Consider the following 27,991-nt stretch of genomic DNA (forward strand, 5'->3'; position numbering starts at 1 on the left):
GTAACTCCACAAACTAACCCTATTCATCCCTATATTTATAACTCTTACCCTTAGTTAAAGTTTTTCACATTTTTAACTCTTTAAGACAAAATTACCCCTTTTGTTAAACAACCCAAATAAAACTCTTTCAGTTTCTTCCCCTTCCCCCTTCCCGTCCATTGAAAACCCTCCCTCCCAAACCCAGATTTATTCCCGTCGAAGCTGCGGTGGTACTCCGGCCAGCACCCACCCCGTCCCTCCTCCCACTTGCGTCATCATCTCCACAGCCACCAGCCCCTTTTACACTCTTGGTCCCGAACCCACGAACCCATCCCCTCCGCTTGGTCCCGACGCCGAACCCACCCACATTTCAGCCATATCGTCGAGCCCACGTCGCCGGAGCCCAAGGTTTACAACACCTAAGACCCCACACTCCCCTTGCAAGCCCGATACCCTAGCCCAAGGTATTGTTGTTGGGATCCCTTGTTGTTATTATGACTCCTTTGTTTATTTTGAATTTGTACTTTGGTTAAATTTCTAACTACTTGAGGCATGCTTTAATTGGGAAATAAGGAGTGAATTTAGTGTGAATTTGGTGTGAAGTGAAGTTATTGTGAACCATATGTAATTTCAGTGTGAACAATGTGTGAAATTGGTGTGAACCCTGTGTGATTGTGGTGTGAATTTAGTGTGAACCATGTGTGAAGTGAAGTTGTTGTGAACCATATGTAATTTCAGTGTGAACAATGTGTGAAATTGGTGTGAACCATGTATGAAGTGAAGTTAGTGTGAACCATGTGTGATTTTAGTGTGAATAATGTGTGAATTTGGTGTGAATAGTGTGTGAACGATGTGCGAACCATGTTCCGAAATTATGGTGAACAATGTGAGAATGGTGTGTGAACCATGTGTGAATTTGGTGTGAATGGTGTGAATGGTGTGTGAACCATGTTCTGAACTTATGGTGAATAATGTGTGAATTATAAAAGGAAACTACACTAACTAACCCTATTAAAAGTGATTCTTGAACCTTTTCTTGATTATAATAAGCCATTATTAGACTTATTTCCTTGTAGTGAGGCAGGAGTATGATGAGAAACTTGTACATATTGTCAATATCAAATTGAACTGTCTTATTTTGAAGTGTTGAAATAATTTCTAAGTGATGTGTATTATGGTATGGCCTCAGCTGAAATCATGAATATATATACATATATTTCTTTAATATAACCAAGAAAAGGTTGACTAGAATGAGGAATGGGACTGTATTTTGGGAACTTTTGAGGAAATAATATTCTGGTTGTTGTGGGGTATGCACTATGATTAGACTTGTTTTAGTTATAATAAATGTTATTTAAGGATGTCTCTCACATTAGTTACCATATGTACTAAGTTGTCAAGAGTAAGACATAGCTTATGGCAATGCTGGCCAGAGTTGCATTTGGTTCTGCAATTGCAGCCAAGGTGGTTTAAAATTAAGGTGACAACTAGAATTTGCAGTTGGTACACGTGGGGCTGTAGAATTGGTTTGGCAATCATTTTCTGATGTGTTTTAATCATTACACCTCTGATGCAAATGATTGGCTGAGTTATGGAAAGCTTGTATGGTAGATGGCTGGTGAAAAAGGTAGAGAATAGAGAAAAAGAGAGAAGAGAAGCTCTGTAACTCTTTCAGAATAGCGAATTGAGATGGCAAGACTAGCAAAATGAACTTAGGAGACCTTTATGCTCTGAACTCCCCTATGTTTTCTTTACTTGTCATTGCTGCAGTATTTGGTATTTTGGTTTTGGTGTGATTTGGTTGCTGTAGAGTTTCTAAACTAGTGTACATAAAATGTACCTCAATAGTAAATTTTTATATGACCCCACAAATGTATTACCGAAAATATATATTTTTACTCTTGTTGTAAAAGTTGTTTAAATGTGGAATGGATAAATCTTTGTCACTTTTATCTTATTAAGTTATGTGTGAATTGGGTGTGAATTAAGTGTGAATCAGGATTGAAATATGTGTGAATCGGGATTGAACTATGTGTGAACTGTGTGTGAACTATGTGTGAACTGTGTGTGAACTATGTGAGGTTGGTGTGAATTTGGGTGAGCTATGCGTGAACCATGTGTGAACCATGTGTAAATAATGTGTGAACCGTATGTGAAGAAAGTGTGAATATATCTGAGTTATGTATTAAGCGCTTATTTAATTTACCTTTTCAGATGTCACTCCTCATGCTTCCTACTGAAAGGCATTATCCAGCAAAGGCTGCGTATAGGGGAGGGAGCATTATGAGTACAATAATAGCAAAGTTCACGACATTTGACTTGTTGGAACGAGCGAAACAGTCACCATTCAAGCAATTCTTCTTAGCTCCGCCTCTACAATATTCTGGAGTTATTATTCACCAGTTACTGCTTAGGAGAGTTGTTGGTAGAGGAAAGAACGAATACTGCTTGAATTTTAATATTTGTGGTCAGAATACAAGGTTTGGAATTAGTGAATTTGGTTTGATCACTGGATTGAATTGTGGAATTTCTCCGGATCAGGCAAAGAATAAAGAAATGACCAAGAGTAAAAGACTTCTCCAGACATACTTGAACAATAAAGAATGTTTGTCTTCTGAAGAGTTGGAAGATGGATTCAAAAGGTGCGATGTGAAAGAAGACGTATGGAAATTAGGTCTATGTTTTTTGGTAGACTCTCTTTTATTACCTAGTGAACCAAAGAAGAAATGCTTCATTGATGTCCTTGCCATGGTGGAAAATGAAGATGACTTCTTCAACTATCCTTGGGGGAGATTATCGTATGAGAAGACATTATTCGGCTTGGCAAAAGATATGGAAAGGCTAAGGAATAAATACTTGAAGAATGTTGAGCAAAAGAGAAAAAGGCCAGCACCTCAGTACACAATTTATGGTTATGCCATTGCTCTGCAATATTGGGCCTATGAAATTTTCACAAAGTTCTCTGCATTTGCTGATCAACAACCCCTGGCCTTTCCAAGAATGCTTAGCTGGTCAGCGCATAAAATGCTGAAAGAGAAAGATATTGAAGGTGTATTTAAGAAAAAAAGTGTAAGTCGTTAAGATTTTATTTGAGTTTGTGATTTATAAGTAATGTTTATACTTTATTAATTTATTATTTTGTTGCAGAATCTTGTGAAGGCCACGCTCAATCCAAGACCCGAAGAGAAAGAATTTCATGACTCTATTATTCAAGGACCAGATGAACTACTCATGGGACGTGTTATTAGCTTTGTAGACGATGATGTGGAATTGGAGTTTGAAAGGGAAGAACGTGAGGAATCTCCCACAAAGCCCGATGTAGCAGATGGGCATCGTCACGAGCAAGACAAGAAAGAGATACCAACTCCAATTAACACCCACCATGAAAAGTTGTTAGCTGATATTGACACTTTGAAAAGTAACCAACAAAGAATGGAGGAGAAGTTGGATTATCTAATTGAATTAGTGCTCTCGCAACGTAAAGGTAGTGATTCTGAGGATTCATTATCAGATGAACATCTTGCTTCACCACACCGTACATTTATTATGGAGCACGTTGTTGGAGAAGATAGCCCTAGCTGTAAGGTGGTATCTCCTGGAGATATGGCTGGGGTGGAATTCAAGAGAAGGAGGGTTCCAACGAAAAGAATTTTTGGTTCCGAGTTTACTGATCCAACTAAGAAGAAAAAGAAAGCAAAGACAATTGTAACTGATCGTTGTGAAATTAATCCCCTACAGCCATATGACGAAAAGCAAATGAGACGTTTTAATAAATGGGTAATTGGTTTAAAAAAGAATGATAAGCGTATTTCTCTATTGGATGGTTCGTGCACTGCGAAATGGTTTATTCAGCTACTTACACCACGTACATGGCTGGACGGACTTGTAAGACTACTGAAATAATTTTTTTTTAAAATATATAAATAATTTGAATCTATATATACTTATAATATTTGGCATGCAGCACATTGATGCAGCTTTAGGGTTGATGAAAGAACGAGTGTACACTTACAAGAAGACTTACTCCGAAAGATTCACCATCGCGGATTCTATGTTCCAACAATTCTTCGAACCACATTGGGAACAATTCAACAAGAAGAAAATCAAATCAAGCTACATTTGGCCACAAGAAGTGCTTGATTACTTGGTAGGTGATGATAACAATTTCAAAAAGAGTTGGAAAGACATTGACGAAGTGTTTACCCCAATTAATTTTTCTGGGACACATTGGGTGTTGTTAGAGATATCATTGACAAACTGTCTTATAAAAGCTTATGACTCTGATATCACTGTGGTCTCCAACAAGGAGTTTGAGAATAAAATGAGCAGATGGGGAAAAATGCTATCATTTCTAATTCAATCCAGTGGGCTGTTAAGCCATAGGAAAGATGTCCAACTACAAGCACAGAAAGTGCGTTTTGAGTTCACAAGACTTGGCACAGAAAAAGTGCCACAGACCAAAACTAGGTATAACTCTGTTAACCATATTTATATTAAAAGACTTTGGTCTTCCAATAATCAATATGGTCTTCCAATAATTAAAAAACTTTATTTCCTTTGCAGTGGCGATTGTGGGGTATATGTCATCAAACATCTGGAGTACTTGCTAGCCAAAAAACCGCTATCTGAAGTGAATGACAACAACATGGATTTCTTTAGAAAAAAGACTTGTGTAGATCTGTTTTACCATAACTTACAAACATAGTTGTCTTTTATTTAAATATATGTATCTTACTTTTGAATGTATGAAGAAACTATGTCAACTTCATCTCATTAAATGGTATTGAATGACTTCGTTTATTTCATCTTAATAGTGGAATGGATAAATCTTTGTCACTTTTATCTTATTAAGTTATGTGTGAATTGGGTGTGAATTAAGTGTGAATCAGGATTGAAATATGTGTGAACCGGGATTGAACTATGTGTGAACTATGTGTGAATTAGGTGTGAACCAGGTGTGAATTATGTGTGAACCGAGTGTGAAATATGTGTGAATAATGTGTGAACTATGTGTGAATTAGGTGTGAATTATGTGTGAATAAGAATTAGGTGTGTCCGAAACAACAAACTTTAACACAAAAAGTCGTATTACTGAACCAATCTAAAAATTCAAATTCCGCAATTGAAGAGTACAAAGTAAAACAATAAAAGTACAAACTAAGCATGTCTAGATGGCGGGGGACAAACAGTGGTGCACGTCACTCGATCGTGGCCCAGGACACCACATTTACTACATCTATGTTGCTTGCTATTCTTCTCACCCTTTGATAAATGTCGTTTCTTCTTTGGACGACCAGCCTTCTGCTTCACTAAAGGAGGAGCTATCATCATACTTCCTATGTCATTTGGTATCACCCAAGATTCTTCATTACCCAGCGTATATACAGATCCACCATAGGATGACAACCACGCTTCAACTGTGTAGAATTTGGAGCATAAACTATATGGACTAATGCCACGATCTCGAGCACCAGCTAGAGCGTGTTCACAAGGAAGACCTGTCAAATCAAATCTTCTACAAATACATGTTTTCCTCCTCAGGTCGACATCTCCATCAAGATCACCATCCAATACTGTTATTTCATACTGACTAGACGGAAAAGAGAACGAGGTAGTGGACTTGTCTGCTAACTTTCGCAAATCAGCTTCCACTTCTGTGGCAAGAGGACTTGTAGCCGCTGATGCTGCAGTTCGACGCTCGAAAAACCATTTTTGTAAAGTGTGCCTCATAAATTCCATGAGACAAGTAATTGGCCACCCACGTGCCTCAGCAATGACATTGTTCCAGCTTTCGGCAATACCTGTAGTCATTAAATTATATCGATGACCAGGAAAGAAAGAACGAGCCCACTTTTCAAAACCCACTTGATTCTCTAAGTATTGAGCAATTGCAAGATCTTTGAATTTAATCTTCTCAAAATGGCGTAAAAGCTCTCGCTTTCTATAAGCTTTCGCTGCAAGGAAGAATTCTTCATGGCAATGGTCAGTTTTGAACTTCGCACGGATATTCATGCTAACATGATGTATACAAGCACCGTGGTGTGCCTTAGGAAAATTTTTAGTCAAGGCACTTGCTATACTAGTATGTTTATCAGACACGAATACTAGATTCTCCACTTCACCAATCGCTTCCTTCAACCTCAGTAGAAAATACAACCATGAGTCATTATTCTCTGAGTCAACTACTGAAAATGCAATTGGATATATTTGCTTGTTAGCATCTTGTCCCATGGCACATAACAAAGTACCTCCACACCGAGTAGTCAAGAAGGTTCCATCTACACATATAACTGGGCGAATATATGTTTTAAACCCCATTATAGAAACACCTAAGGCCATGAAGCAATATTTGAACCTACCTTCATTGTCCATCTACAAATGAGTAACAGTTCCAGGATTTTTTTGCTCCATCATGTATATAAATGAGGGAAGTTTCTGAAATGATGATTCTGGTGTACCTCTTATGTAAGCCAATGCATGCTCTCGACACCTCCAAGCTTTAGCATAGCTCATATGAACTCCATATGATAAACTCATATCTTTTACAATTGACCTTGGCTTGTAATTAACATCATCACCCTCAAATTTTCTCCTTATGACATGTCCAATAAGCCATGGGGATGCCTGACAGTGATCTTTATGTCGAACATCCAATGAGCATGTGTGTTCACCGAAAAATTTACGAACCTCGAACATATTGGAATTAACCAATTTTGTAGCCCTCAACCTCCATTTGCATTTATCATCAACACATACTGTACACCATATATTTTTCGCAGACTTCTTTACTTTAAACTCAAAGTTTTTCTTTAATGCATAAAGATGGAGTTTCATCTTCAACTCTTGCTTGTTCTCAAATATTTGACCCTCTTTTATTTCCCACGAATTGATACTCGAAGAAGATGTCAGTAATTGAGCTGTTGAGGCTGAAGTAGAGCCTTTTTCCCCTTGATTCAACAAAAGTGGAGTACTCCATAGATTATCTTCGCCAACCTGTCTTACTTTACGACCTCTATTATTTGAGGAATCATGGATCTTCAATACTTCATTGGAGGTTGACTGTTGTAAATTATGCTTCACAAGTACATCATTGCAGGTAGACCTATCAATATTTTCATTATCATCTGAGCTTAATGCATCATTATTATCATCATCACAACTGTCTTCATTGCCATCTGCATCATTATTATCACCATCACAACTATCTTCATTGCCATCTGCATCATTATTATCATCATCACAACTGTCTTCATTGCCATCAATGCAAAAATCATCATTCACTTTGGTTTCAACTGGAGGAATAGTATACAACTCACGTGTTTTAGTAACCAAAGGATCATTACTTCTCTTCTCTATAGTAGACACACATAGGGATACCTTTACTTCCAAAATGATAGATTACATTTAAGTCAAGATCAATACGAGACTTGTCAGCTACGATTAAAGTATACAATTGATCAACAAGACTATTGTAAGTGATAGTCTTTGGCACCTTCATACCCTTGCTTTGTTTAGCACTAAATGACCAACCTTCGTTCAAAACTTGTTCCCACGATCCATTATATAACACCACAATATTTATATGTGTTTGACCTGCATAACATATGACAAAAGGTTCGAAATCCAAAGGTTATTAGGTAAAACTAGCCAAAAGAAATAAGAAATAAATGTGTGAAGCAAGCATGTGTGAAGCAAGCATGTGTGAAGCATGTGTGAACCAAGTGTGAAACGTGTGTGAACAGTGTGTGAACTGTGTGTGAACCCAGTGTGAATTATGTGTGAACCAAGTGTGAATCATGTGTGAATCATATGTGAACCAAATGTGAATCATGTGTTAAGTACTCGTGAACCAAGTCTGAACCAAGTATGAATCATGTGTGAACAAAGTGTGAACGCAGTGACCAAAATTGCGAAAATGTGAACCAAGTGTGAATAATGTGTGAACAAAGTGTGAACACAGTGACTTAAATCGCGAAAATCATTCGAAAATTCGTCATCTCAACATAAAATTATCTCTTTTCACAGATTTTTTAGTGTATAGTAGTTCCAAAATTCTATTTAAACTATTACACAAGACACCCATAACCTATAAATAAAACAATACTTACTCATTATCAAATCAAATGTTCAATCTTCTTCAAGTTTGAGAGATGATTTTTATTTAATCTTCTTCAACTTGAGTGAGAAGAAAAGAGATGTGGGAGATAACGTCACTTTCTAAATCTTGGTGCGAAAAAATGGTGATGACCTTTGAGATTTGATGATTTGAGAGAGAATATGTGTTTGCTATATTTTGTGAGAGTAGATCATTTCCATGGCTGCTAGGTACGTGCAAGACAAATAAAAGAGATAACAACTTAATATCTATTGAAGGGTATTAATGTCTTTTTAAGTGCCTAAAAGGTCATTAATGTAAGAAACATTAACGAAGGGTTATGGTTATAAATATATGGTGAAAAAGGGTTAATTCATGGAGTTACCCTTTCTTTTTGTACATGCATATTTTGTGTGCAGACTTATTATTTTCATAATTTTTTTTTTTGGAAAAGGTTTTCATAATATTTAGACACTACACTCCTTATAAAAGAAGATCTTATCAACAAATGGACACGCTTCTATAATACCAAAAAGAGTAGTAGTAGTAGCAGTAGTATTCACTATTGAAACCGATAATATAATCTTTTCTGCCAAAGAAATCCATCACTATATATATGTGTAGGTCTATTATATCTTCTTTGCAGAAGAAATCAATCATATAATTGATTTTAAAGCTATTAGTGTCACGTAGTCTTCCCCCAGGTAAATGACAGCAACCTTTCTGGGGTTATTTCTCATTTTTTGGGTCAAATCTCACCAATGATGTTTTTTCCTTATTTATGTAATTTATATTTTTAATATTTTTTGGGTTATTATATTATTAAAAAAAATTCGCCCAACTAAAGTTAAATATTGGGTCACCCCTGCCCGCCGGGATTATAAAAGGCTCGTGGGATGACTATATTTCTGGGAGCAAGCCTCCAAGTGAATATGAAGCCCATGTATACAAATGATGCCTCCAAATGAGAGACATTTGGGCCAATTAAAGTACGTTCACGTCAAAATTAATGGAATATCAAATGACTGTAAAGAATAAAAAGAAACAAGTAATCATAATTCTTATAGGGATAGTGATAGGTTGGTTGCTTTACGTTTTATATTCTGGAAATTTCTATCTTATAATTAAAGTGGACACCTTTTTATTCTTATGAGATTAACTATTATAACTTCAATCTATATTCCGTTTTAAAATATATGAAGGCTTAAATAAGTAAGGTATAAAGACAGCAAATTAAAGAAATATCCTAAAGAGAAATTCTACAAAGTGGTTTCAAGGGTTCTCAAGTAAGACAGAATATTTGCAGATCGAAGAAATTGAGTGATTCAAATTAGGATTCGAATTCATGTGTTACACGAGGTTCGAAATATCTATTTATTTTATATTTTCATTGGAGAAAGGTTCGAAATTTTAAATAAAATATTTTTAAGAAGAAAATTGTTAGTTTTCTTTGGTTTATTGTACAAATTTTTTTTATAGAATGTCATGATTTAAATAATTTCATAGGTTAATATTGTTTGAGTAATCATATGTAGACACAAAATATATGTACTAAAATGCTTTTTTTTTTTAAAATAGCATCACATCACTGTATAAATTATAGAATGTTATGATTTATAGAATGTCATGGGTTAATATTGTTTGAGTAATCAGAAAATATGCACTATAAAACATCATACAAAGTGATGTGTTTCTATTTTTGTTTTTTTTGCCAAATTTTTTTATTGAATGTTATGATTTATAGAATGTCATGAGTTAATCTTATTTAAGTAATGATATCTTGACACAAAATATATATTAAAACATTACAAACAATGATGTGATGTTATTTTTTTTTAAATAGTGAGTTTTCTTTAAATAAAGATTAATGATATGCACACTCAAAATATACACTCTAACATTACACACAATGACGTGACAGTGTAACATAGTCAATCACATTTATCAAAACTGAAACTCATTGTTTTAAAAAACAATAACACATCAGTGGAGAGCTATAAAAGTGGTATATTGCCATTTTTAGCACATCTTTACAAAATGAGACTCTAATAATGATTGAAAATGTGTCAAATTTAACATATACTAAAATTGTGTCAAATTTATCATTAAATATACCCTAAGCCAAATTTAGCCCATAATAAATATCGTTTTTTTTTATATATATACTTCCGCTACCAATTAATTTTGATTATATTAATGTAAATATTTTTAAATTTTATTCATTTAATAATTTTTTATTATACTTTTAATAAAAAATTACATCACTTTGTTGATTTTTTAAAGTTAATTTGAATCAAATGCATTCCAATACAATTATAAAAATTGAGACAAATATAATACTGACTCATTTTTTGAACCAAATTTAGCACCAAATTTACAACATTCATTGGAGTGTTTTCTTTTTGTACATGCATATTTTGTGTGCAGACTTATTATTTTCATAATATTTAGACACTACACTCCTTATAAAAGAAGATCTTATCAGCAAATGGACACGCTTCTATAATACCAAAAAGAGTAGTAGTAGTAGCAGTAGTATTCACTATTGAAACCGATAATAGAATCTTTTCTGCCGAAGAAATCCATCATTATATCTATGTATGTAGGTCTATTATATCTTCTTTGCAGAAGAAATCAATCATATAATTGATTTTAAAGCTATTAGTCTCACGTAGTCTTCCCCCAGGTAAATGACAGCAACCTTTCTGAGGTTATTTCTCTTCTCATCTTCTCTGTTCATTTAATTATTTCTTTTGCATACAATATTAATTCGTTTTTTCATTAGAATTTATTATGTTGTAACCCATTTATGGAGTATATTCTTATGATATGTCGAGCTTTCTAGTCATAATAATGAGATAATAAATCTTGATGTTTTAGGGAAATAATTACAATATATACTTGTTAACACGAAGATTTCATTATTATATATAGCAGGGAAGATATTTGTGGTGCTAACTCAGAAGTTACTTGGCCAATAATATTATATACCGAAGCTCTTAAGCTATGGCGAATAGAAATGAAAGTACAACTATAAAAGTGGAGTAAGTTTATTATCTTAAATCTTATTACATAAAGTGATTGTTCTCATATGATGATCCATTGTAGATATAATTAATTATTGCATGCATGGCTGAGATTATTATACATATATATTCTCAGTAATGAGCAGAAAGAGGAAGACGATGTGCTGAAGAGGGAGAACTATAGACAGTCATCGTTGAACAAGTTGTTTCTAATGGCACACATCCTTGCTATCGTAATTGATCCATTCTTCTTCTATATTCCGGTCATAGATCCTGATCGGAAGTGCCTTAGAATGGACCCAGTATTGAAATTTGTGGTTCCTGGTTTGAGAACTGTGCTAGATCTCTTCTATATCTTCCGACTTTTTTATTTGAAGCCCCGTAGTAGTGATACATTTGATTGGAGTTCAAACAAGAAATCTGATATAGCTATTGTCATTTCTGCTGTTATTCCCCTCCCACAGGTACTTATTAAAAATTCAAGAGATATATATATATATATTTAAGATCACTGACACGTACTATATATATATATTTACAGGTGATAGTTATGGCTTTGTTTCCCACAGTATCATGCTCGAAACATTGGACTAAATATATGAGATTTATGGACATACTTATTCTGTTCCAATATGTGCCAAGAATTATCCCAATCTATAGATCATCCATGGAGCTCAATTGGAGTTATGATTCTATGGCTGATCGTGTATTCGTGAAAGGTGCCTTCAATTTCTTTCTATATATTGCTGCTAGTCATGTAAGTAATTCCACTTTCTTTTTGAATTGAGTCATTAATAATTATTTCCGATATTGAATTATTTCATTTTGATGTTTATTATATAAAATAGATAGTTGGGTCCTTTTGGTACTACTTCTCCATTCAACGACTGAAAGTATGCTGGTTGGAGTACGCGTGTACAAATAATCGACAGTTTGCTTCGCATGCTCTTACATGTCGCGCAAACTCTACGACCGATCAATTTTTAACAAACCTGAATCAGTCTTGCCCAACAAGCTTATCTGAAGATGTAGAAAAAGATTTTGGAATATTTGCCTTTGCCATATCCTCTAATTTGATTGGAACCGCAACCGATTTTATGAAAAAGTACATGCTGTCCTTTTGGTGGGGCCTCAGAAATTTAAGGTTTGTAGTACATATATATATATAATTATTAGCTCATCTTTTAATAGTCTAGTATAAATTTTCATACAAACATTTATATATATATATATATATATATTTATGGGAATTTCTGGCATATGTCCCTTGAAAAGGCTTTTTAAGTTGCATGTGTGTATAAAATTGAAATATATATATATTTATATATGAATGCAATAACTTATTTGAATCCTAATTTTAACACCCTACATCATCCATATTTTTTTGAAAATGGGTAGGAAGTCGTATATTTAAGAGAATCTACAGCAGTATTTTCTGATACATATATTTTGCAGTTCTTTTGGTTCAAATCTGGAAACCAGCAGTGACTTATGGGAAGCCTGCTTCGCGACTATTATTTCTATCCTGGGTTTACTCATATTTTTGTACTTAATTGGAAATCTACAGGTATTCTTTTTTTGTTATTGTTTTCTACTCATAGTTATACATTTTTTTTTTTGAAACTTCATAAATATTTACAAGAATTCATATTAGAAATTAATTTGAATGACTGTTTTATTCACGTGAGAACAGACATACATGCAATTGGATAGCGCGAGATCAAACGACATAAAACAGAGTCTAAGAAAGAGAGAAGGTGAAATACATGAGATGACGAAAAACCATGAGAGCAAACGTGCAATGAAGGAATGCATCAGAAGAAATATTAGGAAAATACTGAATAAAGAAGATGATAAATTTGATTTCAATGATCTGATCGATCTTCTCAAAGATTTTTTGGCTGACAACCCACAAGTAAAGGAATCAGACCTAGAGGAAGTGAGTTTAAATTGTAGTTAATAATATTATATACAGGCTTCACAAATTAACTAAATATTTTTTTAATAATCATTTGTTTTTTGGATCGACAGAAATTTGGGGAGTGGGAAAAATGCATAGCTGACGGGAACATATACCAGGAGGGGAGGAAACGCAAGAGTGTAAGAAAATGGATGGAAGCTAATGACATCCCCAATGAGATAAGACTCAAAATTAAGCAAAGTGTATTATGCAGATTGGAAGACGAAGTAGAGAAGATGTTAATATTGTCAATGTGCTTGGTGTTCTTTCTAGTTCTATGAAAGAAACCATATTACTAAAGAAACACCTTTGCCAGCCTATCCTAAGGATTGTAAGTTTCCTTTTCTTTTCATTTTTATCATCTTTCTCTATACAAATTTTTATTTACTAAATATTACGACAACCTTAATCAAGTAGTGCTAACACCACAACGGCAAAATATGCATCTAATTCCCTTAATACTTGGTTTCAAGTTACTAGTGCCTTTGGTAACAATCTGATCATTTTAGAAATGATCAATTGACAAGACGTATTCATAATAGTAATTTTAGTTATTATTAACAAAAATGCTAGACTTTCCCAACTGTGTAATTTTTAGATGGGTTTATATGTTTTTGGATTTTGTGTTTTGTCTCGTTACCTGTTTGGACTCTGTGTTTTGACAAATTACTTTTTGGACCTTATGTTTTGTAAAATATAATAACAAACTCGATTTTGGTTAATGTTTTCTTAACTAAAATCATAAATAATTTACCAAACTAACAATTCAGAACAAAAATAAAATCATTTTGCTTAAAAACTGTGTTGTTATATTCAATTTTTTCTTCATCAAAATTGAGTTTATGGTTCTATTTTAACCATTTTACAAAACATAGGGTTCAAAAAGTAATTTGTCAAAATACAAGGTCCAAACAAGTAATGAAACATAATACAGAGTCCAAAAAAATGTAAACCCTTTTTAGATTGGTTGCTTGTTATAATTTGACATTTTAAAGTTAATTGTAGCCAATAAAAAAAATAAAAGACTGCTAATGTGGCCCATGCTAAGTGCTTTATTAATAATGAGTATTATTAATAGGTATCATTAGTGTCCAACACTAGTTAACATGACATATTCTCGAGTGTAATTTAATATCGGATCCTATACTTATTTTTATTTAAAATAAAACATAATAAAATATGTGAAACCTCATATACTTAGTTAATCAATCAATACTGAAATGGTGTTGGGTGTGATGGTTACAATGATCATTAAATAATTAGATGGTCAGAAATAAAATTAATTAGGTAGGGAATTAAATAATGTCATAATTATGAATTTATTTACATAAACATATCTCTCTCTATATATATATATATATGAGAGTAAAAACTGACAGTATATACTTTTTTTTTTCTGTTGGCAAGGAAAAATTTCAAGATGTGATGGACAAAACCATTGAGATTTTGAAGCCAGTGATCTTCGAAGAGAACAGCGTTATAATCTCAAAGGGAGAACCACTTGATTTTATGTGCTTTGTGACGCGAGGCGTGATGTGGTGCTACGGAGGTGAAGACAATGACACAACTGGTCACACAGAACAATCCATAGTCCCAGCAAATGACTCCAACACAAGTAGTAGTAGCAGTACTATAGCAGCACAACCGATATCGATCGAGATCGAGGGTCAAGAATACTATGGAAAAGAACTTCTAGACTGGCAATTGAGCAAAACCAGTGATGCCAAGTTCCCCATTGCTACATATAACGTCAAATGCCATACAAAAGTTGAAGCTTTTGTTCTTAAAGCCATCGACTTGCAAGCATTATTCCCAGGGACAAACAAGGTCTTCCCGGAAATGTCCACAAAGTCTCGGATGCCAAGGACGATTGGTCTACTCCGGCGGCCCACTAATTTGTCCAATTAACTACTTTTGTGTGTTGTCTTTCTATGTGCCTACTCCCAATTGATTATTTCTTACCGGTTTCAATTGCACCTTGTTTTCTCCCAACTTTGTTATACTTTGTGTGCCGTGTGTTATTGCTATATTATCTTTCTGTTTTTAACATTGTTTGACTTTTCTGAATGTGCTTGAATATTCCCTCTTGTCTTTTCATTTAAGAGAATATAGAAAAACAAATGATTAGCTGACCACTTTCATTTATTTTACAATTAATGGCTTACATTGATATTTTTTTCTGCACTTAAATCTTAATTCTTTTGTCCAATGACGTTATACATTTAAAATGTATATACATTCAAAGGCATATTGAAAAAAAAATATATCTGTTAGTCAGTATTGTTTCATTTCTATCCCACCAACTAATTTAAGACACCTCATTTTTAATATAATTATTTGATAACGTTAAAATGAATTAAATGATCTTTTAATTTTATCTCCTCAATTAATGCTAAATTCTCTGTCTAATAATAATAATAATAATATCAATTTATTTTTTTAAAAAAATAATCTCAATTTAAATTTAACAATAATATACATCGGTTTAATATAAAATTAGTTGAAAATCTTTATTCAAGTTTAATCTCAATTAATTAAAAGTCCTATTTTTTGGTAACATTTGTTAAAAATTCTTATTAAAATTTAATCTCAATTAATTAAAAGTCTAATTTTTTTGATAATCAATCACGACAAAAATAAATTTAAAATATTTTTGAAAATAAAAATAAAATAGAAAACCACATTAAAAGAAATAAAATACATAGCATTTATTTATAAAAGTTAAAAGTTGATCATAAGTCATTACCCACATAACATTGTGATTTTTTTTTTTAAAATGGCACTTACATATATTCTTCTGCAATAAAATAGGAGCCAAGAAAGAGCCTTTTCTTATGCAAAATAATAGTTAAAGGAAAAAAATAAAAATCTGATTGTATAATCTTAATTTGAATAAGAATCGCTATTCTCCTAATTTAAATGGAACTAATATTGTATTTTTTAAATTTAAATTTAACATTAATATATGAAGATTTTAACTTTTGTTTTTTAAAAAAAAGAAATCACATATAGTTATGTTATGTTGGTAATGACTTATGATCATATTTTGACTTATGATCACATATAAAGAAATATTATGTATTTTATTTCCTTTAACATTGAGAGCAATAATATTAATGTGGTTTTCTATTTTATTTTTATTTCCAAAAATATTTTAAATTTTTTTTGTCCTTCAACGTGACTGATTACCAAAAAATTAGACTTTTAATTAATTGAGATTAAATTTTAATAATGATTTTTAACAAATGTCACCAAAAAAATAGGACTTTTAATTAATTGTGATTAAATTTTAATAAGGATTTTCAACTAATTTTATATTTAACCGATGTATATCATTGTTAATTTTAAATTGAGATTATTTTTCTTTTAAAAATAAAATGATATTATTATTATTATTTTTATTAGAGAGATAATATATCATTAATTGAGGAGAGGGAATTGAAAGCTCCGTTAATTCTTAACGTTGTCAAATAATTTTATTAATAGTTAATTAAATTAGATTAGGTGTTTTAAATTTGTTGGTGTGACAGAGATGAGCCAGTGTAATGAGGACATCAAAAAAAATTTCCAAAAATAGTAGTGGGCCGGGTCAGCTACTCCAATGAATTTATTTATTTATTTAAATTTTTATTCCATTCTTGATCGTTTTTATGGGTAGATTGTGATGAATAGTGTTGTGCAAAACAACAACCAAGAACCGAAAACCACACAAACTCAAATCAATAAATAGAAACAAAACACACCAAACTTACTTGGTTCAACACACAAAAAAATATGTTTTGCTGTCTACATCCAAGGATCTAAATCAGCCAACAAATGGTTGTAATGACTTTATTGCTCAATCAATTTTGTGTACAAACAAATGGAATCTTGTTCCTTCAAGATACAAAGAAATCTCACTACAAACTTTGCTCTAAAAAACTCTCTATTTTTCTGATGCCTTTGATAATGAGGGAATAAGAGTATATATAGTGTACATAGACTAACTGTTTCAACTATAAAAAATAGTAAAGTAAATTGTTTATAAAGCCACGTGCACCAGCTCTTAAGTGGCTTAATCAAACACCACAAATCCACATTGTTTGAGTCACTTAAGAGGTTTCACAAATTCTAGATGTTCAGATCAGAGCCATAAAGACTCTCAGTCAGTTGCCAAAGTTAATCAAGTTTAGACAGTGTCTAAACTTGATAGTAGGAACACTTTTAGTCAACATATCAGCTGGATTCTCTTCTGTAATGACTTTCTTGGCAAAGACTTTCTTTTGAGACACTGATGAATCCGTTTTTAGCATAGTTTTAACATGTGTTTAAGGTAAGTTTGAGTCATTTTGGTGGAGTGTTATGCGGTATTATGCTTGTTTTGGTCTGTTTGCAGGAAATAGGAGAAGAAAATGTGAAGTTTGGGAAATGACTGAAAAATCAGCTGAAATTGGGAAATTTGTGCAAAAATTTGACAAGAAGAAAGTTGAAGGCTCATTTGCGGAGATAATTTGTCGTTTTGGAGTTTGGAAACAAGTTTTTAAAAAAAATTAGAGGGGCCGCGACGCTTGAATGAAGAGCTGCGGCGCAAGGGAGAAGCAGAGAAGGCTAGTTTTCTGGATTTTTGAAGGGCCGCAGCACTTGAGGGAAGCGCCGCGGCGCTCGCTGAAGTCAGAGAAGGGGGCTGCGCTAGAGCATAGAGGCGCGCCGCGGCGCTTGGATGCTAGGGTCGCGGCGCGTGTGGCTGAACGTGGCTTGCAGAAGTGGAAAAATTGTTAGATATTTTAGGTTTTTTTTTAAATACGTTTTAAGAGTTAATTAGGGCATTCTATTCATTATTAGGGGTGTAGAGAAGTCATTAAAGGCAGAGGAGAACATTGAAGACCTAGAGTTTGATTTCTTATTTTCTTCTGTAATCTATTTACTGGAGTTTATGTTTATTTTTAATTTGATTAATTTCATTATGTCTGCTTTGAACTAATCTTGTTATTAGGGTTTTAGTGGATTCTTCTTGAAACTTTTGATCTCTTAATGAAATTTTCCTGAATTTCTTTCTTCTGCTGTGGATTATTTATCATATGCTTAATGCTTGTGAATGTTTGATCATCATTTACATGTTTATATGATTTTAACCTATACTCTAAAAAGAGAAGGATAATTATGCTATAGGTAAATAATTGCAATTTTATATTAGATGAAAGTACTCTTATGAATTGTGTAGTTTAGGGATTATGTGCTTAAAGCCTGCAATATATTGATTTACCACAGAGATGTAGGAAATAGTATATTGTAGAGAATTATAGATCCTAACAAGACTATAATATATAATTGTAATCTGCTACCACAATAGAATTAAGAAATCTTGAGAATTGGTTAGAAATCATAAGTGGATAGTTGATGAAACTAAAGCCCTAACTTTTGCATCTATTGAATTAAATCAAATTTCATCTCTGCATTTCTTTAAGTGCTTAGTAGTTTTCTTAATTTTTAGTAATAATTATTTTATTTATCAATCTGAAATTATTATTCAAATCGATTAGAATTAGAGGCTAATTATTGGTAATTAATATCAGTCTTTGTGGGATCGACACTTGAATTATCATATATTACTTGATTAGACTGCGTATACTTGCGTGTTACTTTTTGGCGATCAAGTTTTTGGCGCCGTTGCCGGGGACTGTTTTTATTAATATCAATAAGTTAATTTTTGTTCTAATTTGATTTATTTTTTTTCATTTTTTTTTAACATTTATTCGGATGAAGGTTCTCTTGTGTTTCAGGACTTGTTGGTATATGCGAAGCAATAGAAGAAAACAGATTATACCAATAGATCGGGAAATTGAAAGATCGTGCAGACAGAACCGGAAAATAAAAAGGAAATTGGAATTCACCATGGTTGACAATTTGGGAAATGGTGCTAATAATGGTCAAGGGGCTGCTGAGGTTCCAAGGGAGCAAGGAGCACGAACATTAAGAGATTATGTACTTCCTACTGTTACAGGATTGCATTCATGCATTAGACCTCCAACCATTGCTGCCAACAACTTTGAGATTAAGCCAGCCATCCTTCAGATGGTTCAAACAACTGTTCAGTTTGGAGGTATGCCGACGGAGGACCCTAATTTACACATAACTAATTTTCTAGAGTTATGTGCAACGTTCAAGATGAATGGGGTGAGTGATGATGCTATAAGACTAAGGCTATTCCCATTTTCACTGAGGGATAGGGCGAAAAGTTGGCTGATATCCTTACAAGCGAATTCGATCACTACATGGGAGGAGTTAGCTCAGAAATTCCTTGCCAAGTTCTTTCCTCCAGCGAAGGCTGCAAAGTTAAGGGGTGAGATTAATAATTTCTATCAGTTGGATGGAGAGTCACTGTATGATTCTTGGGAGTGCTTTAAGGAGTTGTTAAGGAAGTGTCCGCACCATGGAATAGAAAAGTGGATGTTGGTGCATAATTTTTATAATGGGTTGAATGGGACGACAAGAACAATTATAGATGCTGCAGCGGGAGGTGCCTTTATGAGTAAAAGTGCTAATGAGGCATATGAGCTATTAGAGGAGACGGCGATGAATAATTATCAATGGCCAACTGAAAGGGGACAAGATGGTGGCTGGAATGATGGAATTGGATGCCATAACCATGCTTACAACTCAAGTAGCAGCCTTGACGAAGCAATTACAAAAGACTACACTCCCATCTCAAGCTATGCAAGTTCAAAACTCATGTGAAGTGTGTGGTACAACTCATCAACCAAACCAATGCCCTGCTATAGACATGAATAACATGCCCATGGAAGAAGTCCAAGCCATAGGAAATTACCAAAGACAGCCTAATAATCCCAATTCCATGACCTACAACCCAGCTTGGAAGAACCATCCCAACTTTTCCTGGTCTAACAACCAAAACACCCTCCAACCTTATCCTCCACCTCAGCCACCATATCAACCTACCCAAAATAGGCCACCTTATCTACAGCAATATGCACACCAAAATCCTCCACCGGGCTATTATCAACCACAAAATAGACCACCTCCCCAAATGCCAATGAAACCAGCTGAACCCCAACCTGATGTGCTTAATCAATTCATGACTGAAACTAGGGCATCCATAAGAAGTTTGGAGACTCAAATAGGGAAATTGGCTACTTTAATGACAAATAGAGCTCAAGGAAATTTTCCTAGCACTACAGAAGTTAATCCTAAAGAACAGTGCCAAGCTATTACTTTGAGGAGTGGAACGAGATATGAAGGGCTAAAGAAGAGTCAGTTAGAAGAGGAAGAGAAAAATTTGGATGATAAAAAGGTTACTGAAGACCTTAAGGAAGAAGAGGAGACCCCATCTGTAACTATTGAGCATCATGTTAGAGTTCCATATCCACAAAGACTTCACAAATATAATTTGGATAAGCAGTTTGCAAAGTTTTTAGAGGTGTTCAAGAAGCTACACATAAATATACCATTTGCGGAAGCATTAGAACAGATGCCTAGCTATGTAAAGTTTATGAAGGAGATTCTCTCGAATAAGAGAAAGATGGGTGATTACGAAACAGTGGCATTAACAGAAGATTGTAGTGCGATTTTGCAAAGGAAGCTTCCTCAAAAGCTAAGAGATCCCGGGAGTTTTACCATTCCATGCACTATTGGGGAGTTTGAATGTAAGCATGCACTATGTGATTTGGGGGCGAGTATTAATTTAATGCCTCTGTCTGTATTCCGGAGGCTTGGTTTGGGGGAAGCTAGACCAACTACAGTAACATTACAGCTGGCTAATAGATCTGTGAAGCATCCACGTGGTATTATAGAAGATGTATTAGTAAAGGTGGATATGTTTATTTTTCCGGCTGATTTCATAGTTCTTGATATGGAAGATGATGAGAATATTCCTATTATTTTGGGGAGACCATTTTTAGCAACTGGGCAAGCATTGATAGATGTGCAAAAGGGAGAGTTGAAGCTGAGAGTTCAAGGGGAGGAAGTTGTTAGAGAATATTATTTTATTGCTCAATGGAAAAGTGGAAAAACCAAAATTACAACTCTATGCAAAAATACAATGGACAAGATAATATTGATTAAATAAGTATTACAACTCAATTACTCAAAATACAAGTAAATCGAAAGATGTAGAAGAAGAAGATTACAAACTCAATACTATAACAATACAAGTAAATAAGAAGAACACAAGAATGAAAAACACAAACAAACTCTCACACAACCAAAGTGTAGAGTAGTGGGGATCACCAACTTGAACAAGGTTTAAGACCTTTGTCCAAAAGCTTATTTCCCCCTATTCTCTAAGCACTAAGGGATCTCTCTAGGAAATAGCTCTCTGGAATTATCAAGCCTTTTGGTGTATTTTTCAGCCAAGTGCTTTGTGGATGAAAAAAAAATGGTGTGTCTTACAAGTGAGCATTAGGCTCCTATTTATAAAGTTTAGAGACACCCTTTGAATTTCAAATTCCACCAACCCCCATGGCTGTTACCAATGATTAATTGGGTGTTTTATGGAATTAAAATAGAGATTTGGGAGTTACTTAGCTGTTGGAATCGTTCAAAGTTGGACAAAAAACCGAAATTATAGAAGCTGTCAGCCATTAGGGCCGCGGCGCTTGTTCTAGGCGCCGCGGTGCTCAGTCAAGTTCAGCCACTAGGGCCGCGGCGCTTGTTCCAGGTGCCGCGGCGCTCAGTCAATTTCAGCAACAATTTTTTTTAGTTTTTTCCAAAACGTTCCAATTTATTCCCACTTGATTTTGTAACTTCCATACACAATATGGGAGTTAAAATCTTATCTCTATCAGCCATTTCTCATATGGCTTTATGAAATCCAATCTCAAATGTGTAACATATAATATACACATTATTGGGTAATATTCGGGAGTTACAAATTTGTAACTGATTTTGTAACTCCAAAATATGTCACATTTGGACACACACATGTGTCCAATTTTGTGACTCTCAATAATATGTTACAAGGTGTGACAAATCACATTTTGTCACATTATTTAATCTAATATTATATTATATGAAATAATATAACAGAAGTAGTATTTAATGTGATTAAGGCTATGACTTATCCTAAAGCAAGTGATAGTTGTTTCTCAGTTGATGTGGTCAAAGAAGTAGTAGAAAGAAAAAAATTAAGAGAGGATCCTCTTGAGTTGAGTCTCACAGTTGATGATGTAGATGGTGAGGAGAATGAAGAGGTGATGAGTTATTTAAAGTGGATAAAATCAGCTGAGCCGTGGAAACATAAGAAATTTGAAGAATTGGGTGCAGGACCAGACAGACCATTACCATCGATTTAGAAGCCACCTGTTTTAGAATTGAAGGTTTTACCGGCCCATCTCTGTTATGCTTATCTTGGGGAAAAAGAGACTCTTCCAGTTATAGTCTCATCATTTCTTTCGAAGGTTGAGGAGGAGAAATTGTTGAGGGTGTTACGAGTTCATAAAACTGCTATATGGTGGACTCTGGCTAATATAAGAGGAATTAGCCCATCAATAGTTATGCATATAATTCTTATGGAAGATGAGGCGAAACCGACTATTGACGCTGGGGTGATTTACCCTATTTCTGATAGTGCTTGGGTAAGTCCAGTGCAAGTAGTACCGAAAAAGGGGGGTATGGCGGTGGTAAAGAATGAAAGCAATGAATTGATTCCAACTAGGACTGTGACGGATTGGAGGATATGTATTGATTATCGGAAGTTGAATAAGGCAACGAGGAAAGATCATTTTCCTTTGCCTTTCATTGATCAAATGTTGGATAGATTGGCGGGGCATAATTACTATTGTTTTCTAGATGGGCACTCGGGCTATCACCAGATCGTAATTGCACCGGAGGATCAAGAAAAGACAATGTTCACATGTCCTTATGGGACTTTTGCTTTTCGAAGGATGCCATTCGGGTTATGTAATGCACCAGCCACGTTTCAACGGTGTATGATGGCAATATTCTCTGACATGGTTGAAAAGGGGATTGACATTTTTATGGATGATTTTTCGGTATATGGGTCTTCTTTTGACACGTGTTTGAATAATTTGGAGATGGTGTTGAGAAGGTGTGAGGAGTCGCATTTGGTGCTTAATTGGGAAAAGTGCCACTTTATGGTTAATGAAGGAATTATATTGGGGCACAAAATTTCTAAGAAAGGAATTGAAGTGGATCGGGCCAAGATTTCTACTATAGAGAATTTTCCACCTCCAATTTCAGTTAAGGGAGTGAGGAGTTTCTTGGGCCATGCGGGGTTTTATCGGAGATTTATCAAAGATTTCTCTAAGATCTCAAAGCCGTTGTCTACCTTGTTGATGAATGGGGTTCCTTTTGATTTTAATGATGATTGTTTGATTGCTTTCAAGACTCTCAAGGAGAAACTCATTTCAGCGCCGATAGTATGTACACCTAATTGGGACCTTCCATTTGAGCTTATGTGCGATGCTAGTGATTATGCGGTTGGAGCGGTTCTTGGACAGTGAGTGGACAAGGTATTTCGAACCATATACTATGCTAGTCGAACTTTAAATGATGCTCAACTAAATTATGCAACAACAGAAAAAGAACTTGTAGCCATAGTTTATGCTTTCGATAAGTTCCGTCCATATTTGATCGAAAATAAGGTGGTAGTCTATACGGATCATTCGGCAATAAAGTATCTTATGACTAAGAAAGACTCCAAGCCTCGTCTTATTCGGTGAATTTTGTTATTACAAGAATTTGATGTCGAAATTAAGGATAAGAAAGGTACTGAGAATTTGGTGGCTGATCATTTGTCTCGTTTAGAGGTTGGGGAAAATTTTCTTAATAAAGAAGTTCAGATTAATGATGCTTTTTCGAATGAGCAGTTGTTCGAAGTGAATATTGGCAAGGAGGTTCCATGGTTTGCAAATTATGTTAATAATTTGGCTGCTAAGGTTATACCCCCTGAGATGACAAAGGCAACAATTAAAGAAATTTTATTCGGAGGTGAAGCATTATTATTGGGAGGAGCCTATTCTGTATAAGCATTGCCCAGATCAAGTTATTCGAAGATGTGTGCCCGAAGAGGAGATGTTGTCAATCTTAACTCACTGTCATAGTTTGCATTGTGGTGGTCATTTTGGCGGAACAAGAACAGCTGCGAAGGTTTTGCAAAGTGGGTTTTACTGGCCTACCTTATTTAAGGATGCTAATGATTTTGTCAAAAGTTGTGACTGTTGTCAACGGACTGGGAACAGATCAAGAAGAGATCAAATGCCGATGACTAGTATTTTGGAAGTTGAGCTATTTGACGTATGGGGGATAGACTTTATGGGACCCTTCCCATCATCATATAATAATAAATATATTTTTCTTGTGGTGGATTATGTTTCTAAATGGGTAGAAGCTGTAGCAACTCCTACTTGTGATGGGAAGGAAGTTATTAAATTCCTTCATAAAAATATTTTCACTCGATTTGGTACTCCAAGAGCTATTATTAGTGATCAGGGAAGTCATTTTTGCAATAAGTGGTTCACTGCTCTTTGTGCTCGCTATGGTGTTCATCATCGAAAGGCATTATTTTATCACCCAATTGCAAATGGCCAAGCTGAAGTATCGAATAGAGAAATAAAAGGTTTCTTAGAAAAGACAGTAAATACTTCGAGGAAGGATTGGGCGAAGAAGCTCGATGATTCACTTTGGGCTTATTGCACGACATTTAAAACTCTAATTGGTATGTCACCATATCGATTGGTGTTTGGTAAGGCCTGTCATCTACCGGTGGAACTGGAGCATAGAGCTTATTGGGCTGTGAAAAAGTTAAATGTTGATCTCTTCATGGCGGGGCAGAATAGGCTTATGGAGTTAAATGAACTTGAGGAATTCTGAAATGAAGCCTAAGAGAATGCGAAGATATATAAGGAAAAATCGAAGGCTTTTCATGATAAGAGAATATTAAGGAAGGATTTTCAACCAGGGGATAAAGTTTTGCTCTTTAATTCTAGGCTTAAACTTTTTCCTGGTAAATTGAAGTCGCGATGGTCTGGACCGTACACGGTAGTTTTCTCACTTCCTTATGGAGCAGTACAAGTTCATAGTGAAAAGATGGGAGATTTTAAGGTGAACGGACAGAGATTAAAGCATTACTTAGAGGGTCCGGTGGAGACATGTAGGTCCGTGGTCGAGTTGGAACTGATTTGATCCGAAACTAAAGCAGCGTCCGGCTAAATGACGTTAACGACAGCGCTCTTAGGAGGCATTCCTTTGTTTATTTTTAATTTTTAGTTCGGTTAGTTTTGTAAAAAGTATGAACAATTTTTAGTTTTTATTTTTTAGTTGTGGTTGGACTTATTATTATTTTTTATTTTTTTAGCATTTTTGAATGTAATAAAACTGTGGAAATCGTGAAAACTATAAAAAATTAAAAAAATTAAAAAGAATGAAGATTTTGCGAAAACAGAGAAAGAGGCTCGGGTTAGAGGAGCGCGTCGCGGCACATATGGGAAGGGCTGCGGCGCTTGGAAATTTCCCAGAAACAAGCATTTGGGGCGCGCTGCGGCGCGTATGCGGGTTCGAGCCTTAAAGGGTTTCCCTCTTCAATTTTAGCCATTCTCATCATTTTGAAATAAATCCACAACACAGTTCTCTCCATTTTCTTTCTAAATTCCTTTCTTTACCCAGAAATTTCTTCTCAATCTCCCTCTTATATCTTGAAACCACATATAAATTCATCCACATATTTCTTTCTCCTTCCCATTTTCTATTCTGATTTTGAAATCCCTAATCCCCAAAAAAAATTCAAACCTTAAATTTTCAATTTCTATCAATTGGAGTGGTGATTTTATGATTACTTGGTGCAATTGAAGGGTGCAAGTGGAATTTATCATTATCAAGTAAGTGTTTCTCCAATTATTCAGATTTTTGTTGGTAATTTCTTTATATAGAAGGCATTATGAAGGGATTTTTGATTGAAGAGTATAGTGGGGATAGTGAAGTATTGTAGTGAGTCGGTTTGCTTTATTTGAGAAACATTTGGAATTTGGGGAATATTGAAAAAAACAGGGGAGGTGCTGTCCAATTTTTTGTAAGTATTATGGGGCCTAAGAGAAATCCTTCTAGGGCATCATCTTCTAGGAACACCAATAGACCATCTTCTTCTAGGCCATCCACTTCTAAGGAACCCGAACCACCCCCAGAATATGATGTTACAAAATTCGTAAGTAAGGCCGCTTTTGAGCGCTATACAAGGATACGTAAGAGGAAGGTCATAAGTGAGCGGGGTTTTGAGTATACGGAATCACCATGTGAACTCTCGACTTATGAAGAAATTAGGGGGGAAATTCAAAGAAGGGGTTGGGCTATGTTTTCTGCAGAGGATGTTAGTCATGCAAACTTTTCAGTGGTGTTAGAATTTTATGCAAATTATGTGGAGATAAAGAATACAGAAGTATTTATTCGAGGGGTTAAAGTTCCAGTTGGTATAGACACTATTGATGTATTGTATGATATGCCAACGTATGAACAGGAGGAGGATGAATATCATCAATGGGCTCATGGGGATAATATTAATTGGGTCGAGGTGGCAGAAACTTTAAGTATACCGGGAGCCCAGTTTACAGTTGTTGGTGGTGTTCCTAAATATCTTTGGTGCTATCAATTGAATCATGTGGTGCGGGCTTGGGTGCACTTTGTGAGTGCAAGGCTAATGCCGACTACTCATATGTCGGACATCAGCAAGGAAAGGTTGTTGTTGGTTTATGCCATTATGACTGGCATGACAATTGATGTAGGCCGAGTTGTTAGGAAGAGTATGAAGGATATCAGTATGTTAACCACTACGGGAGGATTAGGTCATGGTTCCTTAATCACAGATTTATGCCGAACATATGGAGTGGTTATGTTTGGAAGTGATGTCGTTCGGAAACCCATGTTGGCAATTTCTAAGAATAGGGTGATGGGTTATGAACTACCTTCCTTAGAAGCACCACCACCTCGGCAGCGTGCCGTTGATAAAAGACCCCGATTAGATGAAGTTGACGAAGAGGATAATGAAGCGAATATGGAGGGTACAATTCCGGAGGAGCATGCGCAAGAAGTACCGGTTGTACAACCGCCTGGTCAACCTGCAGCTGGTACTTTTGATCCCTATATGCAGCTGATGCAGAATCAATTCCAGTATTTGGTACAACAGAACAATTATCAGATTGCGCAGCAGCAGCATATGCAGCAATACTTGGCGCAACAAAGTGAGTATCAAATTGCTCACGTGGACCAGCTAAATGCATTGGTAAATCGGTGGTCTCTCCGGAACGATGAAGATGTGGCTCCATTTCCTTTACCATCTCAGTTTGTCCCGTATCAACCGCCTTCGCCGCCTCCACCATTTTAAATGTCTATGGTAAGTCTCTTTTCATCTACTTTTGTTTTATTTTATTTTGTTTTCAAAAGAAAAAAAAAACAAAACACAACAACATATCAAACATTGGGGACAATGTTTAGGTTAAGTTTGGGGGAAGAGATTTATTGTTGTTTGTCGTGTCTGTGTTGTTTTGGTTTCTGTGTTGTTTTGTTTTGGTTTTAGTTGTTTAGTTGTGTTAGTCGTGTTTTGTTTAGGGTGTGAGTTGAATCAAGTTACCAATGATTAACCAATGATAATATGATTGAATGATGAACTGTGTAAATTGAATGAGAATAAAACTAAAAAAATATGTGTGCTTGGTTGAATATTTTGTTCTATTTTTCTTAAACACTTAAATAATTGAGAGCTTAATCATGATTTTGATAAATCGTATGTGATGGAATAAAATTTATGCTTGCTAAGTTTGAAATAGGAAAGGAAGATTGGATTGGTTTATCCTAGAACTTGTTTGCTTGCTTTTTGAGGCAAAATCTTAGATCATGCATGCTTAGAAAAATGATTTAGGCAATTTTTTTTAGACCGTTTGAGCCTTTCAAGCCAACCTTGATATGTTTAATCCTTAGTTACCCATTGTT

At 34.8% G+C, this 27,991-nt stretch overlaps 3 protein-coding genes and 1 non-coding gene across 4 annotated transcripts; 1 reads left to right on the forward strand and 3 right to left on the reverse strand.

The window, feature by feature from the left end:
* Positions 1-5,136: 5,136 nt before the first annotated feature.
* Positions 5,137-6,297, reverse strand: LOC133778905 (uncharacterized). The gene has a single exon (XM_062218918.1). The coding sequence runs from the start codon at positions 6,295-6,297 to the stop codon at positions 5,137-5,139; it is 1,161 nt and encodes a 386-aa protein (XP_062074902.1).
* A 54-nt stretch (positions 6,298-6,351) lies between these two features.
* LOC133778907 (uncharacterized) lies at positions 6,352-7,477 on the reverse strand. The gene is made up of 3 exons (XM_062218919.1): positions 7,357-7,477; positions 7,152-7,271; positions 6,352-7,103 (listed from the first exon to the last, which is right to left on the reverse strand). Exons 1-3 carry the CDS (start codon positions 7,475-7,477, stop codon positions 6,352-6,354), a joined length of 993 nt encoding a protein of 330 aa, XP_062074903.1.
* Positions 7,478-10,624: 3,147 nt separating this feature from the next.
* LOC133778908 (cyclic nucleotide-gated ion channel 1-like) lies at positions 10,625-15,195 on the forward strand. Its single transcript, XM_062218920.1, has 9 exons — positions 10,625-10,760; positions 11,009-11,118; positions 11,237-11,564; positions 11,642-11,857; positions 11,949-12,244; positions 12,556-12,667; positions 12,794-13,039; positions 13,132-13,332; positions 14,468-15,195. Exons 2-9 carry the CDS (start codon positions 11,081-11,083, stop codon positions 14,966-14,968), a joined length of 1,938 nt encoding a protein of 645 aa, XP_062074904.1. The 5' UTR covers positions 10,625-10,760; positions 11,009-11,080; the 3' UTR covers positions 14,969-15,195.
* A 4,174-nt stretch (positions 15,196-19,369) lies between these two features.
* On the reverse strand, positions 19,370-19,476 carry LOC133780754 (small nucleolar RNA R71). Its single transcript, XR_009869572.1, has one exon. It is a non-coding gene; the product is annotated as a small nucleolar RNA R71 (small nucleolar RNA).
* Positions 19,477-27,991: the final 8,515 nt, after the last annotated feature.

The sequence above is a fragment of the Humulus lupulus genome, chromosome 5 (genome assembly GCF_963169125.1).
Source record: "Humulus lupulus chromosome 5, drHumLupu1.1, whole genome shotgun sequence".
NCBI lineage: Eukaryota > Viridiplantae > Streptophyta > Magnoliopsida > Rosales > Cannabaceae > Humulus > Humulus lupulus.